The sequence below is a fragment of the Pelodiscus sinensis genome, chromosome 32 (genome assembly GCF_049634645.1).
Source record: "Pelodiscus sinensis isolate JC-2024 chromosome 32, ASM4963464v1, whole genome shotgun sequence".
NCBI lineage: Eukaryota > Metazoa > Chordata > Testudines > Trionychidae > Pelodiscus > Pelodiscus sinensis.
Window position 1 is genome coordinate 5789768 of NC_134742.1, and position 18821 is coordinate 5808588.

General features: G+C 50.5%; 1 protein-coding gene across 2 annotated transcripts; it reads right to left on the reverse strand.

Annotated features, from left to right (window-relative positions):
* Positions 1-2773: 2773 nt before the first annotated feature.
* On the reverse strand, positions 2774-17238 carry LOC142823207 (C-type lectin domain family 2 member B-like). Of its 2 annotated transcripts, none has more exons than XM_075913817.1 (5): positions 17016-17238; positions 11241-11348; positions 6117-6295; positions 3626-3729; positions 2774-3415 (listed from the first exon to the last, which is right to left on the reverse strand). In XM_075913817.1, exons 1-5 carry the CDS (start codon positions 17020-17022, stop codon positions 3265-3267), a joined length of 549 nt encoding a protein of 182 aa, XP_075769932.1. In that variant the 5' UTR covers positions 17023-17238; the 3' UTR covers positions 2774-3264. The 2 variants fall into 2 exon arrangements, with proteins under 2 accessions (XP_075769932.1, XP_075769931.1); XM_075913816.1 differs by lacking the exon at positions 17016-17238 and adding an exon at positions 15536-16992.
* Positions 17239-18821: the final 1583 nt, after the last annotated feature.

Here is an 18821-nt window from a genome sequence, read left to right on the forward strand (position 1 = left end):
TTGGGGGTATGACAGGATGTTCACACAGATAAAACAGTTGAAAACTTTATTTAAATATATGGACTAGATCAAATAGCAACGTGAGTTATACAATCAGGGTTACAAATGCAGTATTAGCAGTCTAAGATACATACGGGATTATAGCTATAAGCGGTGGTTTAATATACTCACACTTGTTCTCGATAACATGGTGATATGAAACGACAGCCAAGAGTTGCCTCCAGTATGTCAAAATAGGTCTGGTCTGAGTTTTTCAGTTCTTGAGTGTGAGGTGCAGAAGCTTATGCTATAAGGTATTGAAGCTAGCTTAGTTTACTTAACTGACTGATTTAAACCTAGATTAATCTCAGGGCATGTCTACACTACATTCCTCTTTTGAAAGAGGAACGTAAAGGAAGCCGATCGAAAATTCAAATGAAGCACAGATTTACAAATCTCGTGCTTCATTTGCATAATCACATGAGAGCGCTGTTTCGAAAAAGAGTTTTTCAGAAAAGAAACTGCAGTCTAGATGGGGTTCTCTTGAAAAGAAAACAAAACAAAAACAAAACCTTTTTCAAAAGAACGTACTCCTGAAAAAAAATTAGGTGTACAGGTTCTTTCAAAAAAGGTTTGTTTGTTTTTTTTCCAAAAGAACCCCGTCTAAACTGCGGGTTTTTCTTGTGAAAAACTCTTTCAAAAAAAGCGCTCTCACACAATTATGCAAATGAAGCGTGAGATTTGTAAATCCGCGCTTCATATGAATTTTCAATTGGCCTCATTTGCATTCCTCTTTCGAAAGAGAAATGTAGTGTAGACTTAGCCTAAGAGACCATTGGAAAGACAAAGTTTAAAGACAAAGTTTAGAGACTAATCTTAACTCCCAAATCCTCCTGCTCTTTTTCCTCCTCTTCTTCCCTAACTTCTTGAACTAATCAAAATCCTGAATATCTACTATCTCGGAGAAATGTTCCAGAGAAAAATGCTAATTTTGCCTTAGCTTATCATACAGGATATGGCCTGTAGGTCCCTTGCGTTACAGCCAAATTGCTTTCATATAAGCAAATAATACTACTATAATAAAGCAAGCGATTACAGAGTACATGTCCCCCTTTGACAGAGAGATTTGTAAAATGATCCCTTTCACACAGGTATGGATGTAAATGGTCAGGGATTTGTGGGGACAATTTCAATGTCATTGTCCACTGCTTGGGGTGGAGGTGTATCAGACAGCAGACACTTTAGATATTCTAGTGCCTTTCTGGGATGTGCACCATATCTATGAATTTGCTGTCATCTATGTTAGGTACCTGTCTAGAGCTTTGCTTGCACCTGGTGGAGTGACATTCTGTATATCCCAAAATAATGAAAATAATTCCAACAGCAAATGCTTGGCCTATCACTCATCCTTTTTATCCCACATCCACCACAGGAGTGGCTGAAAACCCATCACCCTCATTCATTAAATTAATGGAGATTGCTTATCTCCTAGAACTGGAAGGGACCTTGAAAGGTCATCAAGTCCAGTCCCCTGCATTCACAAAGCAGGACCAAGTACCATCCCTGACAAATTTTTGCCCCAAGTCCTCTCTGCAAGAATTGAACTCACAATCCTGGAGTTGGTAGGCTTATGCGCAAGCCACCAAGCTATCCCTCCCCCCAATAAGGTGATTGTTTGGCTTCACCCTTATCATTAGTAATTTCTATGAGATGGGTCTCATTACCAGCTAACAATGCCTTTAACTCCAATCCTAGTGAGGAAATACAGACCAGAATTACAGGAATCGCACTGGAACCTCTTTTGATTGGTTGCCACACAAAATTGGCCATTCCAGAGTAGGTCATCCTCTCCATCTTACTTTCCCGTTTGGTCAGCCTCACCAGTGACACATTCTCTGACGATGTTAGCTTTGGGGTCGTTAATGGAACAGACAGCCGCCAACTGTCTGTACATCTCGTTGTCTGAGTCACACACTGGTACTGAGATAGTGAATGAGACATACAAGGAGCAACACATGTGGATCACTTCTTTTCTGACTTTTGAAAACATCTGGGACAATACCAACTCCGCAAATTGTTCATCTTTGATTAGGTGGGATTATAATGCTTTCGTTATTGTGTTGACTACACATTCCCCAAATAAAGAGCAGAACATTTTTTTTCCTCAATATTGATCCTTGTACTGAACAGGCTACGTCTAGACAGACATGATTTTCCACAAATGCTTTTAACGGAAAAGTTTTCCGGTAAAAACATTTGCAGAAAAGAGCGTCTAGATTGGCACAGATATTTTTCCACAAAAGCACTTTTTGCAGAAAAGCATCCGTGCCAATCTAGATGCTCTTTTCCGCAAAAAAGCCCCAATCGCCATTTTCACGATTGGGGCTTTTTTGTGCAAAACAAATCTGAGCTGTCTACACTGGCCCTTTTGCGCAAAAGCTTTGCGCAAAAGGACTTTTGCCCGAACGGGAGCAGCTTAGTATTTCCACAAGAAGCACTGATTTCAGACAGTAGGAAGTCAGTGTTCTTGCAGAAATTCAAGCGGCCAGTGTAGACAGCTGGCATGTTTTTCCACAAAACCAGCTGCTTTTGCGGAAAAACTTGCCAGTCTAGACACAGCCAACATTTTTAAAATCCAACCAGTTCTGAGGCCACACTCAACTGGCCAAAGAGCTGCACTGGCCAAGCCAACTAGCCACACTCTGCTTGCCAAATACCTGCATGTGGCTAATGGCTAGCATGTTGGACACCACAACTGGTTGATTAATTTTATGTTGTGTCTCATTACGTCTCATTACCCAGTTGGGTTATAGCATGCACATTCTAAACTGTAAATTGCTCTTCCTGTGACCGTCCCTTGATTCCTGGTAGCACTGGGTTAACTACCCGGTTCACTTCCTCTCGTAACACATGATCTTTATGTTTTTTGAATCTTTCCTTCCCAAAACTGCCTACATGCCTGGCAGGCAGGAGGCTGTGGTTGTGACATGGCAGCTTAGCTCCTTGGATGCTAGGGAAGGGTGGAGACACAGCATAGCAGCCTGGCTTCCTAGCCTTCAGGGAGGGCTGGGGCTGCAGCACTACAGTCGGGCTTCTTGGCTGCCAGGGAGGGCTGGAGCCCGGGCCACACCACGGCAACCTCAGCCATCCAGGTGGCCAGGAGGGATCGGGCTGGGGGTGGGTGGGTTTTGGCTCCAGGGGTGGGACTGGGGTTTGCTTTCTCCAGCTGGGCCTTAACCCTCCACTTGGAGATCATGAAGGGAACCGGAACAGATTCCTTTGGGCTCATGATTTCCCTCCCACGACATGCTCCCCTCCCTGGGTAGGGGCATCAGGTTTGCTGCAGAGCCATTTCCTCGGCGTGCTGCAGCTGGAGCTGCTGACATTGAGGTCGTCATCCACGTAGGCACAGTCGGCTCCCCCTTGTATTTCAAACCTGCAAGCCAGAGGCAGTCGGAGCGAGAGTCAGTGTGTGCCAGGCACAGACCGGGGGAGACACCCCAGGAGAGGGAGGGGAGCTACCGCACTCACAGCCCCTCAGGATCCCCCCCATCCCTGCACAGCCCCAGGCAGGAGGGGAGGTGAAAGCAGCCAGTGGGGCATTTCCATCAACTCCCACCCAACGCAGAGAAGGAAACAGACTCACCAATGGTCGAACTTGGTGCCATTGACCCATCTCCAGACCCCGCCTGCGTCCTTCCGGAGGCCGATCCAGTGGTCCAGTCTGCCTGGGTAGGGCAGCAGGGAGTGCTTAGAAACCCAACAAAACCAGCTGTTAGCCCAACTCTGCTGTTCCCCACCTCTGGCAGCAAGGGATTTCCAGAGGCCTCTTTCACTGTTCCTGGGGGAAGGGATCAGATCAGTATTAACCCTTCAGCTGACCAGGTCCTGGGGCTGTCACGCCTACTGGGTGAAGCAAGGTCACTATCTGCCAAATGGCCCCTTCCTGGGGTGCAGCAGGTCCAGAGGGGAGAAGGAGCTGCGAGAGGAGGTGTCATGGCTCTTTCCCCACTCTGGCATGATAAATGCAGAAGTGGGGGCCATCAAGTGTACCCCAAAGCCTTATCTACCAGGCTTTCGTATAAAACTTCCCCCAAAATCTTAAAACCCTAGATTTTGGGAATAAAACTTCCACTGCCACCACCCAAATATTAATAACGAGATTAGGGGAAAGATCATTTGGGAAATCTCACCCCTATTATAAAAATCAGGACACACAATTAACCAATGCCAGGTTAATAAAAAGAAAAGAGAAAACTTTTATTATTACAACAATATTCCTGTTGCAGCATAAGGATCAGATGGGAAGGTAACAAAATATACTCATGGAGGAATTACACCATGGGCTAGAACTTAGTTAAAAAGAAAAATCAAACATCTCTTAAGCATGTAGAATAGTGATAGAAATGTAGCTGTGTTAGTCTGGTGTAGCTGAAACAAAATACAGGACTATGTAGCACTTTAAAGACTAACAAGATGGTTTATTAGATGATGAGCTTTTGTGGGCCAGACCCACTTCCTCAGACTATTTTCTTCCACTATTTGATCTGAGGAAGTGGGTCTGGCCCACGAAAGCTCATCATTTAATAAACTATCTTGTTAGTCTTTAAAGTGCCACATAGTCCTGTATTTTATCTCTTAAGCAGTGCCAGATATCAGATCCCATACCCAACCCTTAAAATAATAAAGCCTAACGAAACTACCTAAACTTTACCCTACTTGGGGTACATCTAGACTACAGGGTTTTGTCGACAGAAGTTTTGTCGACAGTATCTGTCTACAAAACTTCTGTCGACATAGAGCGTCTAGACACATTCAGTTCTGTCGACAAAGCAAGTTGCTTTGTCGACAAAACCCTGTAGTCTAGACGCAAACCTACAGGCAATAACACCTTCTGTCGACAGAACTCTGTCGACAGAAGGCGTTATGCCTCGTAAAATGAGGTTTACCAGCATCGACAAAACTGCTGAGTTCTGTCGACGTTATGTCGACAGAACTCAGTGGTAGTGTAGACGCTGGTATAGTTTTGTCAACAAAAGTCCACTTTTGTCGACAAAACTCAGTAGTCTAGACACACCCTTACAGAAAAAGAAGAATTGTTTCTTAGAGAGACAGAGACATGCTTGTCCCTCCCTGTAGCTGCAGAGGACTCCCCAGAAACACAAAAAAGGAGAAAGGAAAAAACCCAAATTCCTTTGTCCCAGTTTGAAAGCCCCACCTACATTCCTACTGGTCACTCCACCTGGCTAGGTGTAGTTAACTCCTTAATCCCCAGGATGCTGGCTAACCCTCACAATCATGACAGGAGGGCAGACAGTCTCCACCCCAACCATGGGGGAACTCTGGGGCTTTGTGGAGCTGGGGAGCAAGGGTAAAAGTAACACATTTCATTCACGCGCTGTCTCTGTGCAACCTCCACTTTGGGGAGGGGGGTCAGGGTAGGAAGTTGGGGAGGAGGCTAGGATAGGACCCTACCTAGCGCCTGCCTTAGGAAGATGCAGGACCAAGGACAACCCCCGGTCTCTCCTGCCACCCCAGGCTCCATCTGACCCCACCTCTTCCCACCCCTGCTCCATCCCCTCTTCCAAGTCCCTTTTCCTCAAGCGACAGGGCCCGGGAGATTACCAGGGATGAGGGGAGGACTGGGACTGGCAACAGGGGATGCTCCACCCCTGCATTCACTGCGGTGCTAGGAAACAGCATGACCTGGCCCCAGCCCACTGCGCTCCCCCCAGCCCAGCTCCCAGGCACGTCCCTCAGGGGAGTGGAGCCGTCTGGGATGGGGATGGCCCAGAACACGGGCATTGCAGGCTGCAGTCAGGGCCCCAAGATGAGGGGGTGCAGGGTTCCAGTCCCTAAAGCCCCTTTCTTCATCAGGCCTTACTGCTGGGCCTGCAGCCGGATCAGCCCCGCACAGGGGGAGTCTCAAACTGGGGCGCTGAGGAGCTGGAGGGTGGGGAAGGCTGGAGCCCCAGAACCAACCAGGATTTGGCTGGCAGAACCGCACTGACTCTGGCCCACAGCCCGGGAGGTGCCCGGCTCCCCTCTGCCCTAGAGGGCTGGGCCCCGCCTGACTCCAGCCCAGCCTGCGGTGCCGGCTATCGCCGGGCTTGGCACAAAGCGTCCGTGCGGCTCACCAGCTGCTGTAGACTCTCAATCGTGGCCAGGGAGGCAGCATATGAAGAGCAGTTCTTCTGGCTGTTGGTCCAGCTCCCTTCGGCCTTCGAAAAATGGTAGAATTTCCCCTGGATTCTGATCCAGTTCTCCGGGCACCCAGAAGTAGGGGGGCAGGGAGGAGGCTGTTTAGATCTTTCCACTAGGAAAAAGAGAAAGAGAAGGAAAGAGAGAGAGAGAGCCCAAGAAAGAGAGAGAGATCATTCCCATCCCTCAGTGGAGGGGGGAGAGAGGCCGGGCACTGAGGGTATGTCTACACTACAAAGTTAGTTCGAACTAACGGACGTTAGTTCGAACTAACTTTCCTAGGCACTACACTAGCGCTCCGTTAGTTCAAACTTAATTCGAACTAGCGGAGCTCTTAGTTCGAACTAGGTAAACCTCATTTTACGAGGATTAAGCCTAGTTCGAACTAGCTAGTTCAAACTAAGGGCTGTGTAGCCCTTTAGTTCGAACTAGTGGGAGGCTAGCCCTTCCCAGGTTCCCCATGGGGGCCTCTCTGGGCACAACCAGGAAAACTCTTCTCTCCCCCAGCCCCGGGCCCTTAAAGGGGTAGACTCTGGCCAGACGGCACTAGAGTCAGCCAGCCCTGCCAGCAGTCTCTGCCCCTGAGCCAGTGGCTGCAGGATGAGCCAGGCAGCCAGTGCCAGTGAGACGTCCCCTGCCCAGTCCCCAAGCACCCAGGGGCCAGCCAGGGGCCGTAGACGGCGCGCGGCCTCCTGGTCTAGTGCGGAGGTCATGGACCTCATTGAGGTTTGGGGGCAGGCCCCCAACGTCCATGATCTCCGCACTAGGAGGAGGAATGCGGCCGTCTATGGCTGCATAGCAGCTGCCATGGCCAGCAGGGGACACAGGCGCACCCAGGAGCAGGTGCGCATTAAGGTTAAACAGCTGCGGCAGGGGTACGCCAGGGCCACAAGGGGCGGCGCCGCTGCAGGGGCTGCCACCTGCCCCTACTTTGCTGCCCTCCTGGGGGGCAGGGTGGTCCGTGCCAGCCCGGGGGACATCGAGCCGGGACCAGAGGGCCCTGACCTGGGCGCACCAGAAGGGCCACCGCCAGCAGTTCCAGCAGTGTCGTCCAGGGAGACCGTACCAGGTAAGTAGTTTGAATTAAGTAGTTCGGGGGGGGGGGGAGGTGGGAGGGAGACCAGAGACTGCGCGCGTGGGCCATGCCTTCCACGGATCATGCAGACACCTGTGCACGTGCGAGCACGTGCCGTGCCACCCTTGGGCAGGTGGCTCCAGCTGCGTGACACCCAGGGGGCATTGCCCAATAGGCACATGCTTGTGCAAAGAGACGTGACATGCTCCCGACCCCGGGGCAGGACCCAGCAGGATGATTTCCCTTCACATGTCCCCTCTACACGGAGGCAGGGGACATCTTCCCTTCCCCCCCACCGCCCCGGCCACACTATACATGGCACAGGGACATGGGTGCGGTCTTGGGGCAGCTCCCAGTCCCGGGGAGAGCCAGACATCCAGACCATGGCCTCTGTACAAGCACAGCGGCTGTGACGGTGCAGGACATGGTCACCCTCACGTTGTGGAGTTGGGGAGGGGGCTTGGCATCATCCTCTGCGTCCCCAGGGAGAACTGACCCCTTCTCTTCTTTCTCTACAGCTGCACCAGCTGCTCGTGCAGGGCGCACCACCCCGCCCGGGACATGCTCCTGCACCCGCGGCCTGCTCCGGACCGCCAGCACGGAGCAGGAGTACAGGGACCAGCACCTTGGGGCCCTGCGAGCCGTGCACCGCACACTACAAGCGTGGATGAGGGAAGACCTGCAGGTCCGCCACGAGCTGCTGGATGAGGTCCGAGGGCTGAGCACCAACCTGCAGCTGCTGCTGCAGAGCATGGTGCCCCGTGCTGGTCCTGCACCTGCTGCCCCCCCAACTGCTGTCCCTCCTCCCACTCCTGCTCCCCCTCCCACCTCTCCCTCCTCAACCTCTTCCTCAATGTCCACACACCCCACCTCAACCTCCGCACCCTCCACCCCATTCCCCCGGGGATGCCGAGGCCCCCTCCCTCACCGTGCTGGGAGGCGGTTGGCCCGGCGAGACCCCCACCCCTGATCCTTCAGTTTCCCCACCCCCTCCTTTCCCTTGCTTCCCCCTTTCAGCTCCCTCCTCCCAGTTTTCCCCCTCCCCTCTCCCAGCCTCTCTCTTCCCCTCTCCCACCTCCTTTTCCCAGTTTCCCCGAGTTTTGTTAAATAAACAGAGTTTCTATTTTTGAACACACGTGTCCTTTATTTTGTACATCAAGAAGAGGGGCTAGGGAAGGGTAAGTGGAAGGAGGTGAGGGAGAAATGGGGCACGAGCCCCCAATGGGGAGGACTGGGCTGGCTCTGCGGGCTCCTCACGGTGGAAGCTCTCCTGCAGCCCCCCAATTGCCCCCTCTCCCCAGATGGCAGCCTGCGGCACGTGCATCCGGTCTGATGGCCGAGTGGTGTGATGTGCCCAGTGTGGGTAGTCCGGGCACTCCAAGCCAGGACTGCTTTGTAAGCGGGGCACCCCTGAGAACTGTCTGTCCGGGGTGGGGGTCGGGTCCCTTTAAGCGCAGCCCTGGGCTAGCCTGAGACAGCATCTCCACGCTCTAAGTCCTCCTCTGATGCCCTGCCGGCACTGCTTCCGGCCATCCTTAAGCCCAGTTCAGGGTCCACTCTGTGTGGACATGCTAGTTCGAATTAGCAAAACGCTAATTCGAACTAGTTTTTTAGTCTAGATCCGTTAGTTCGAATTAGCTTAGTTTGAATTAACTAATTCGAACTAAGTTAGTTCGAATTAACGTTGTAGTGTAGACGTACCCTGAGTGTTTGTAGGGTTGCCAAGTGCCTGGCATTTTTGCCTCCTGGCTGGGGAAAAAAATCAGAAAATATTGGACATTTTAGGTGTCTGGTATTCTCTGAATTTTTTTACCGGACAGGAGGTGAAAGTACCAGACTGTCCGGGTGAATACAGGACACCTGACAACCCAGTAATGCCCCGGGAGAGCAGAGAGAACTGGGGCTGTGTTGCTCCATTTCCTCTGCCACTGCTGGTGAGTGTGGTGTGTTGGGGGCTGATCCTTGTTGCTGGTGTCAGCCTCCCCTCCTCCCCCACTAACTCCCCCATGCCCAGGGGCTTTGGCCCCACCAGCTGCTGGTGGGCCCCTTGTCCCTCCCACCCATGGTGTTGGGTTGCATTTCCTCCGAACGCAACAGAAGATTAAGAGTGGTGCAGTAATTCAGCCAGTTCCATGGAGTGGCCATGAGGGGGAATCAGACCCCAACATGTGGACATGACCTGCTGGGCTTGCTGCTGCTGGATTTGCTGCTGCTGGATTTGCTGCTGCTGGGCTTGCTGCTGCTGGATTTGCTGCTGCTGGGCTTGCTGCTGCTGCTGGATTTGCTGCTGCTGGGCTTGCTCCCAAAGACCATTTACACCTTAAATCAACTAGAATTCTTTGAGGGGGTCAACAAGCATTCGGACAAAGGGGACTGGACACGTCTCTGGCTGGAGGGAGGCCCTGCTGCCTCACCAGACAGTGTCCGGACAAGTTTGGGGGCCTAGGGAACCCTGCTCCAGGACTGGCAGTGGGTAAGGGGCGGGGGGTCTCTGGCCTATAGCCCAGCTGAGCTGTAGTCTGAATGTCCAGATCCTAGGCCAAAGCAAACCCCAAAAGCAGTTCAGGGGCTCGGGCCTGGAGTCAGGCTGAGCCACAGCTTAGAAAAGCCGCACCCTTAGTCAGGGCGGGGCAACAAACAAATAGTTCCAAAGTGCAGGCCTGTCTGCAGCCTGGGGGGGAGGGGGAGTCAGGTCTCGGGGGGGGGGGAACCAGCCCCCCAAGGAAAGAAGTGGGGGGGGACGAAGGCCCACCCACTCCACTGCGTCCCAGCCCATGGCCCTAACAGTGGCAGTGCAGGGTGCCACTGGGTCAGTGGGGATCCTGACCACAACACACAGACCAGTTGATGTCCTGATTCTGCTTTCTGTGCTGATCGGCCCCTTTCCACGGACACAGGCTTTGTCCCACTACCAATTTACAGGAGGGTGGGCTCCTCAGCTACCCCCCATGCCTCCTGGTCCTTTAACATTTTAAATGTCTAATGTTTATCAACTTCTCATCCTAGATTCACCAATTAGTTGTTGGGACTTACTAACAGGGCTCGCTGAGCCACGGTGAGCCCTGCTCGCCAGCATGCGCAGATCACCTGAACTCGGCTCTTCTGGGTTGTAATCCCAGGGCGAGTAGATTACATAGATTGTCAAACCCTGCTAATAGTTCTTAACCTCGCTAACAATATTTTCAGCACACAGTATACAATACAAAAACTGCAAATCTGTACCACAGGCCAGCAAGGGGACCCTCAACCTGTCTCAATTTTTATCCTTGAAAGAATTTCACGGGATATCTTTCTGGGGTGAGAAGGCAAAACACCACATTTATTGCCATCGTAACATTATTCTGGTATATGCATATTCACACACACAGGCACACATATGCCCACACCCCATCTTGCTGTTGCTTAAAGTTCCACTGCAAAGCTTCTGTTAGTACAAACTTTTAATCCGTCATTATATTTTCTTTATAATAGAATCTGTATTCTAATTACTCCTAAGAGCAGCCGTGTGATCATGCTGAATCACAAGGATCCTTCTAATCTGTTTCTATGTTAATGTCAGATACAGACACATGCAGTGTCTGCCTGATGCATCTTTACACGGGCCTAGAAGACTGTTCCTCCCTGCTAACCAGAGAAGAGTGGCCGGCAGAGTTAAAGCTGCTTAACATTTATTCTCACACTACCCATTAAGTACATCAGACATTATAAAACTCTCTTGTCTACAAGCGCCCAGGAGCAGACAGTGGGGGGAGGGATAACTCAGTAGTTTGAGCATTGGCCTGCTAAACCCAGGGTTGTGACTTCAAGCCTTCAGGGGGCCATTTAGGGACCTAGGGCAAAAATCTGTAAGGGATAGTACTTAATCCTTCTGTGAAGGCAGGGGCCTGGACTAAATGACCTTTCAAGGTCCCTGCCAGCTCTAGAAAATAGGCATCACAAAAGCAGAAAATCCCAGAGACTGACTCTTCAGGGGGTGGGAACTTACCTCCCAGAGCTGCTGCTAAAGCAATTATGATGACCACCGCAGCCCCGATTACAGCTGCAGCTCCAAGGACACCTGGATGTTTCCATAGCACAGTTTGAGCCCCATTGTCTGGAAGATAAAACCCATCAGTGAGACCAGAACAGTTACCATTGTGCTCTGATCTTACCCACACATTCTGATTTCTATAATTCTTCTATCCCTGCTCTCTACACAGCTATTAACACCCCACCCAGACTGTAAAAGAGACTCTCACTTACCTGTGAGTGGTTCACTGGCTCAGTGAAGGCTAGGCAGGATGCAAAGGACAATGAAGGAACTAGAAAAACTCTGACAAGAGACTGGCAGGCTGGGAAGGGGAGCGAGATGGGGAAAGATAAACAGTCTGCTGTGTCTACACTGGGCCACTTATTCCAGAAAAGCATCCGCTTTTCCGGAATAACTTGCCAGCTGTCTACACTGGCCGCCACTTGCTTTTCCGGAAAAGCAATCACGATCTACTGTAAAATTGTCAAAGTTTTTCCAGAAAAATTATGCTGCTCCCGTTCGGGCAAAAGTCCTTTTCCGGAAAAACTGTTCCGGAAAAGGACCAGTGTAGACAGCACAGTAATCTTTTCCGCAAAAAAGCCCCGATCACAAAAATGACTATCGGGGCTTTTTTGCAGAAAAGCGCGTCTACATTGGCCACGGACGCTTTTCCGGAAAAAGTGCTTTTCCGGAAAAGCATCTTGCCAATGTAGACGCGCTTTTTCCGGAAATACTTATAACGGAAAACTGTTCTGTTTTAAGCTTTTCCGGAAAAGGGTGCCAGTGTAGATGTAGCCCCCGTGTAATAACACATGGGACAGAAAAGGCAGCTGGAACTGTTTGTTGGTGAAGGTTTGGGCAGCCTCTGGTGTGGCGCTCTGGATGCACCTCTCCTCAGCTGCCTCTTCTGTTACCAGATTTGCCTGTTACTTTTGGGCATGCTCATTTATTAGGGTTATCCTTGGGAGGAGGGCAGTGTTATAATTCTATTAACGTGCTGCTTGTGTTATTTGTGTTCCCACAGGGGCTGTACTTCTCCCTTCTGCCAATTCCCTCTCTCCTGCAGGTTCTAGGTTCCCCAGGGCTGGGCTCTTCCTACACTAGAAGGAGAGGAACACACAGACACACCCACTACCACAGCAGTCTGAGAGGTGGGTTAATCAGCACTCAGCAGCTGACTCCTTATCTGTCCCTGGACTCAGCAGGTTGGTTGCACAGCAATGCCAAGTTGTGACCCCCTCCTGTGCCTTTGGACTCCATGGGCTGGTTTAACTGCAGTTTAAGTTGCCACCACCATAAGCCCCCAAGTTCAGCGCCTCCCTATCCCCACTCCCACACCACAACTACTCTGCAGCAAGCAAGGTCACAGGATTTTGGGGCACCATTGGGGCTGTAGCTTAGATTCAAGGAGCGTTGTTGCAGAGTGAATGGGGAACCCAACAACAGTCCTGGGGAGGGGAGAGAAAAAGAGGAAAGCAAGCATCTAAGCAATGAAAGTTGTTTCTAGGTAGTAACCGTACAAGGGGAGAGAAACACACACACCAGTTACAATATTAAATCTAACTTAAATCTGACTTTACAAACTCTGAGGCTGTGTCTACATTGGCATGATTTTGTGCAAAAGTGGCTGTTTTTGCACAAAAACATGCTGCCTGTCTACACTGGGCGGGGAGTTCTTGTGCAAGAACACTGACGTTCTAATGTGTGAAATCAGGGCTTATTGCGCAAGAACTATGATGCTCCCGCTCAGGAATTAGCCCTCTTCGCAACTGTTCTTGAGCAAGAGGCCAGTGTAGACAGGCAACATGAATTTCTTGCGCAAGAAAGCCGATGGCTAAAATGGCCATCGGAGCTTTCTTGAACAAAAGAGCGTCTACACTGGCACGGATGCTTCTGCGCAAAAGCGCATCTCTTGCACAAAAGCACAGGCCAGTGTAGACGCTCTCTTGCACAAATACTTTAACACAAAAACTCTGACCTTAGAAGTATTTGCATAAAATCTTGCCAATGTAGACCTAGCTTGAGGCTTTGCCTACACTGCCGGCTTTTGCCAGCAGAGAGAATGCAAATGAAGCGCTGATTAGTATTTTGCCATGTTTCACTTGCATAATCTATTCAAGCCGTTTTTGCACAAAAACAAGCAGTGTGAACATCCCAGAGAAGGAGAAGGATCTTGAGCAAAAAGGTTTTTTGCGCAAAAAGGAAACGTCTACACTGCTTGTTTTTGCAATCAATGGCTCGAATAGGTTATGCAAATGAAGCTTGGCAAAATGCTAATCAGCGCTTCATTTGCATACTCTCTGCCAGCAAAAGCCAGCAGTGTAGACGTAGCCTAACTGATCACATAAGGCAGGGTCAGGAGACTATACTGGGGAGAAGGGATCTCACCATTCTGTGAAGTTTAAACTGTTGGGGGTTCCCATGTGGCAATGGTAGCAATGGGTCCAGACTGTTGGAGACAGGCAGAGCAGAGCTCCCAGCAGATCAGTGAGAAAACGACAAAATCCCCGTAGAATTGATGCAGACCTTAGATCCAGATATCAGAACACGGTACTTGAGGGTGAGTCACGGTTGTTGTGGCGGAAATAACAAAGGTCCAAGAGGGACACCGGATTTGATCATGCTGGTGGGTGTGATTACATATAGCTGCAGTTCCTCTCTAAGTAATGGAGGCGTCAGTATTGGTTGGTCCCCACAGTGCAGAAGAAACCAGGACTATCTTGCACCTCCACGGGTTCAGGGGCATTCCAGATCTAGCACAGACCTTAGACAGCATCAGACTCCAGATACTTATGACCAGCAAGAGTAGACAGAGAAGTGTATATTTAGTCATGATCAGGTTATTTTTTTGTTGTTGTTTGGTTAAACTTCTCTGTGTGAAATCCATGTACTTCCTCGCATTCACTATATAGCTAAGCGGCATCCAGAGATACTATCTTTCTCGTTTTAATTTGTTTTTCTCAGTTACTCTGTAACACCTAGAAACTATATAAGCTTTATTAAGTATATACTTTTGTTTTGTTAATAAAATCACCTTTTTTAATGAGATAATTTGATTCTTGTGTCCTGAAAAGTAGCAGGAGGTCTGTGTATACATGCCTAGACTAAGAAATCAGCTATCAAAGGGTACCTCTAGACTACAGGCTTTTGTCGACAAAGCTTCTGCTGACAAAGAGAGTCTAGACTACATCCAGTTCTGTCGACAAAGCAAGACGCTTTGTTGACATGACAGTGTAGACACAAAGGACAGTGTAGATGAAATAACACCCTCTGTCGACAGAACTCTGCCGACAGAAGGCGTTATTCCTTGTAGAATGAAGCTTACCGCCGTCGACAAAACGTTATGTTGACAGAACTCAGCGGCAGTGTAGATGCAGGTATAGTTTTGTCGACAAAACCCTGTAGTCTAGACACACCCAAAGACTGCAGTTTGTTTTCTGTTTGTTTCTTTTTCAAGCTCTCTTGTGGTAATAGAGCTTGGGGTATCCCTCTGGAAGAAGTTCAAGTGCTTCTTCCTCGGTTTAAGAAAAAGGGGGTTATTGTTACTCTTAATGGTAGCAGCTATCTCCCAAGGGCAGGGAATCTGTGACCTTGGGGAGTTTTTGTAAGCAGAACCCTGTATATGAATAGTATTTAAGGTCACTGGTGGGCCCCTACCATCTGCACTTAGAGTGCCAGAGTGGGGAACAGCCTCAACACCTGTAAAGCCCCCTCATGCAACACAATAATTAAAGTTACAGTTGTTGGGAAATCATGCATTGTTATTTAGGGAACACAAGAAAGAAGGGTCAGAAAAAGAAATAAAGGCAGGAGAAGAGAAGGGGAAGCAATGTATTGCAAGCCCCCTGTTCAGTAATGAAATGAAATAAAATGAAATGAATGGAGATGCCTATCGCCTAGAACTCGAAGGGAGCTTGGAAAGGTCATTGAGTCCAGTCCCCTGCCTTCACAGCAGGACCAAGCACCATCCCTGACTGATTTTGCCCCAGGTCCCTAAATGGCCTCCTCAAAGACTGAACTCACAACCCTGGGTTTAGCAGGCCAATGCTCAAACCACTGAGTTTTCCCTCCCCACATGCAGTAATCACACATGCAGTAATCACACATGCATGTGAGACTGACAAACAGCCTCTTGTGCTGGGGCACATCCCTGAGAGATGAATGTGAGGCTCCCCTTAAAATCAACCCTAACCCCTCTAGGGCCCCAGGGAGAGGAGGCTATGGAACTTAGCGAGAAGGGAATGTGGGCTAGCATGCGATGGAAGTGGTACCTGTGAATCTGGCTGTCATATGAGTCTGCCATGCATGTTATCAGCTCCACCATGGCTGTCAAGACTTTCTTCTGTTCTTCACGTCACGTTCCCTGCTTGCTTTTCCATTCCCACGCTCCTGCAGCACTTAAATTGCTCCCTATCTTATTCAGGAGTGCTGACCAGCACCTGGTGACTAAGGGGTTAATTCTGTCTCTAGCCAGGTATCTGGTCAGCCAGTAATAATGCAGGTAGGAACTTCAAACTGGGGTAAAGGAGTCTTTATTTTTCCCTCCTTTGAAAAGCAGAGCAGTTTCTTCCAAGAAGAAAGGACATGGGAGATACTTCTGTCTCCAAGGATGCACTTCTGACAAGGTGTAAGTAGGAAAAACTTTAGCTAGTCTATCAGGATTGGTTGTTTTCCTGGTTTGGGAACTTGGAAATAATGTCTGAGCTGGTTAAGAGTTTGGTCTTTCTTTGTAACTAAGTTTTAACCCAGGGATTCCCAATGAGTATATCAACTGGTGGCTCTTCCCATGTAGCCACTTTACTATGCTTGCAACCGTAGTTTTGTTTTGATAATAAAAGGTTATTTCTTGTTCTAATTAACTGGTACTGGTCGATTTTTGTGTCCTTTGACTCAGTGCCTAATTCTAAGGGCAGAGTCCATTGTTGTCTGTAAATCCCCTCTGTTTTTTACCAAGTCCAAGTAAAAAGGAGGTTGGGGCAGGGGAAGAGTTTTACCTGAGGGAGGAGGTTTCTCAAGTGATCTCTTCCCTGTCTTTCGCTGGAAATTACTTGGGTGGTGGCAGCGGATTTCTCCAAAATCCGGGTATTAGGATTTTGAGGGGAAGTTTTTGTACCTGTAGAGACCAGGTCTTGGGATGCTTTTGTGGGCCCCCATTTCGGCATTTGTCGTGCCAGAGTGGAGAACAGCCTTGACACTCCCTGTCCAAGTGACAACTCTGTCCGGATAGGGAGACTTATTTCTGCGCCTCCTGATTTCACCTGTCCGAGCCCCCCTCCCCCCTCCTCTGGTGTGGTCAATGGCAGCTCTGGCCAAGGCCAGGAGGACTTTGTGTGGACCACAGATGGGGGGGGGGGGGGAAGGGGAAAAGTGTAGCCCGCATCTCAGGAAGAGGTTCTGGAGGAGCCAGAAAAGGGGCGGCCGCCTGGGCTCCAGGTTCTCCCCCATGCACCGAGGGCGGGAGGTGGCTGCAGCCAGAGGGGCGGGCAGGGACCTGAGATCCGTGCACCTGCCTGTCAGCACCAGAACGCAGCTGGGCGGGCCACAGCGGCCTCTAGCGGGCCCGGGCGGAACTGCAGCCCCGCGCCTGTAAGGTGCGTTTGTGCCAACGGGAAATTCTGCCCCCCACTCCCGCGCCGTGCAGGGAGCAGGAAACTGCCCCGCGGAGGGGGGGGGGGCGAAACGGCGGCCACGCGGCCCTGCGGCAGCCGACATGACACCACGCCCCGCCCGACCCCCGCCCTCGCTACCCACCGGCCATTGCGCGGCACCAAAAGCCGCTGAAGAGTCTTTGAATATCGCGCGCAGCTCTGGAGGGCTGGAGCGGAGCGCGCGGCTGCTGCTGCTGCTGCTGCTGCCCGGGGCTGTGCCAGCTGGGGGGGGAGGGGCAAGCGAGGGAAGCGCCCGTGACGTGATCCCCTGCGCTCGCGCGCGCAGCCTCGCCCTGCCCTGAGCGAGGCGGGGATGCGCAGCTCTGGCCCGGTTCGGCTTCGCCTGCCGGGGCAGGGACTCCCCCGCCTGGCCCCTCCCCCAGCGTAGGGGCGGGGTCTGAACGGGGGGGGGGATGGCGAGGGGCCAGGACTAGTCTGGGTTTGGCCGGGGGCGGGGGTCTGGTGGGAGTCAAAGAGCCGCCACGTGCAAGGGGGCTTTGCTCCTCAGGGCCTGTCCTGCAGGGGGGGCGGCCAAAATATTTTGTGCTTGGGGTGGCAAAAAACCTAAAGGCCCTGTCTGCAAAACACCCCTGACTCCCAACGGGTCCGCATCCCACCCCCAGCTAATGAACGACTCCAGCCCCACCAGACGCCTTCGCGTGGTCCCAGTGCGATCCCTAAATAATTGCCAGCCAATTCTCCACAGAAAAACTTCAATCCAACTTCAGTGTCGCCATCATTCATTTACTGACGATAGCCCCTCCCCCCCCAAATAAATTAAACCTGGACCTTCCAGATCCTTCCGTTTCCGCACGTCACGCTGCATGTCACGCTCACAGACATTTCCAGCCATACGCTATAGCGCCGCCGAATGCAGGTCTCTGTCACAGAGCCCCCCCCTTTTCTAAACCCCACGTCCCCGACAAACTGCCAGTGTGTCCCCCACAGACAGACACTTCCCCACAGAATCATGGAACACTAGAACTGGAGGGGACCTCAAGAGCTCATTGAGTCCAGTCCCCTGCCCTCACAGCAGGAGCCTGCACTGACTCTCTAGACCAGGGGTGTCCAAACTTTTTTCAAAGAGGGCCAGATTTGATGAAGTGAACATGCATGAGGGCTGACCATTTTGCCTGACATTCTTTGAACCATTAAAATGAAATGCAAATTAACTATTTTATGCAAAGTTTATTGCAAACGGCATACTTTTCATTTCGTCACATAGATGACAAATCTAAACAGGTGTTAAACCACTCTGCCTTTCATATCTGAAGGCCAGATGAAAAAAAAATCCAGGAAGCTGAAATATATGTCAGGAACATTGTAAAGTACATTACATATTATTGGTAATAAAGGTTGTCTGTCAACTTTTAAGTTCAAAAAATATGAACAGGAACATAACACCAAGTATACATGTTGTGTCCAAATATATTTATAACTGATTTAGACCAACTGACATTAACTGAGATTTTACAATGTATTCATCTCAATACATATGGATTCGTTGGGGGCCATAAAAGATAGATATTGCCAAATTACCTGGGGGGCCGTATTAAACCGGAACACGGGCCGCAATTGGCCCCCGGGCCGGACTTTGGACATGCCTGCTCTAGACCATGCCTGACAGGTGTCTAGGTGTCTAGAGGTTGTGAAGATGAGGACTATAACAGGGTTCAAAATAGAGCTAGATAAATTCATGGAGGGTAGGTCCGTTAAGGGCTGTTAGCTAGGATGGGTAAGGAATGGTGCCCCTAGCCCTCTGGGACACCTGGTATTGGCCACTGTCAGCAGACAGGATCCTGTACTGGATGGACCTTTGGTCTGACCCAGTGTGGCCGCCCTTACGTTCTTTACACATTCCAATCTGCGTTGGGAGGGGAACATGCCAACAGGATTTGGCTTGGACCCT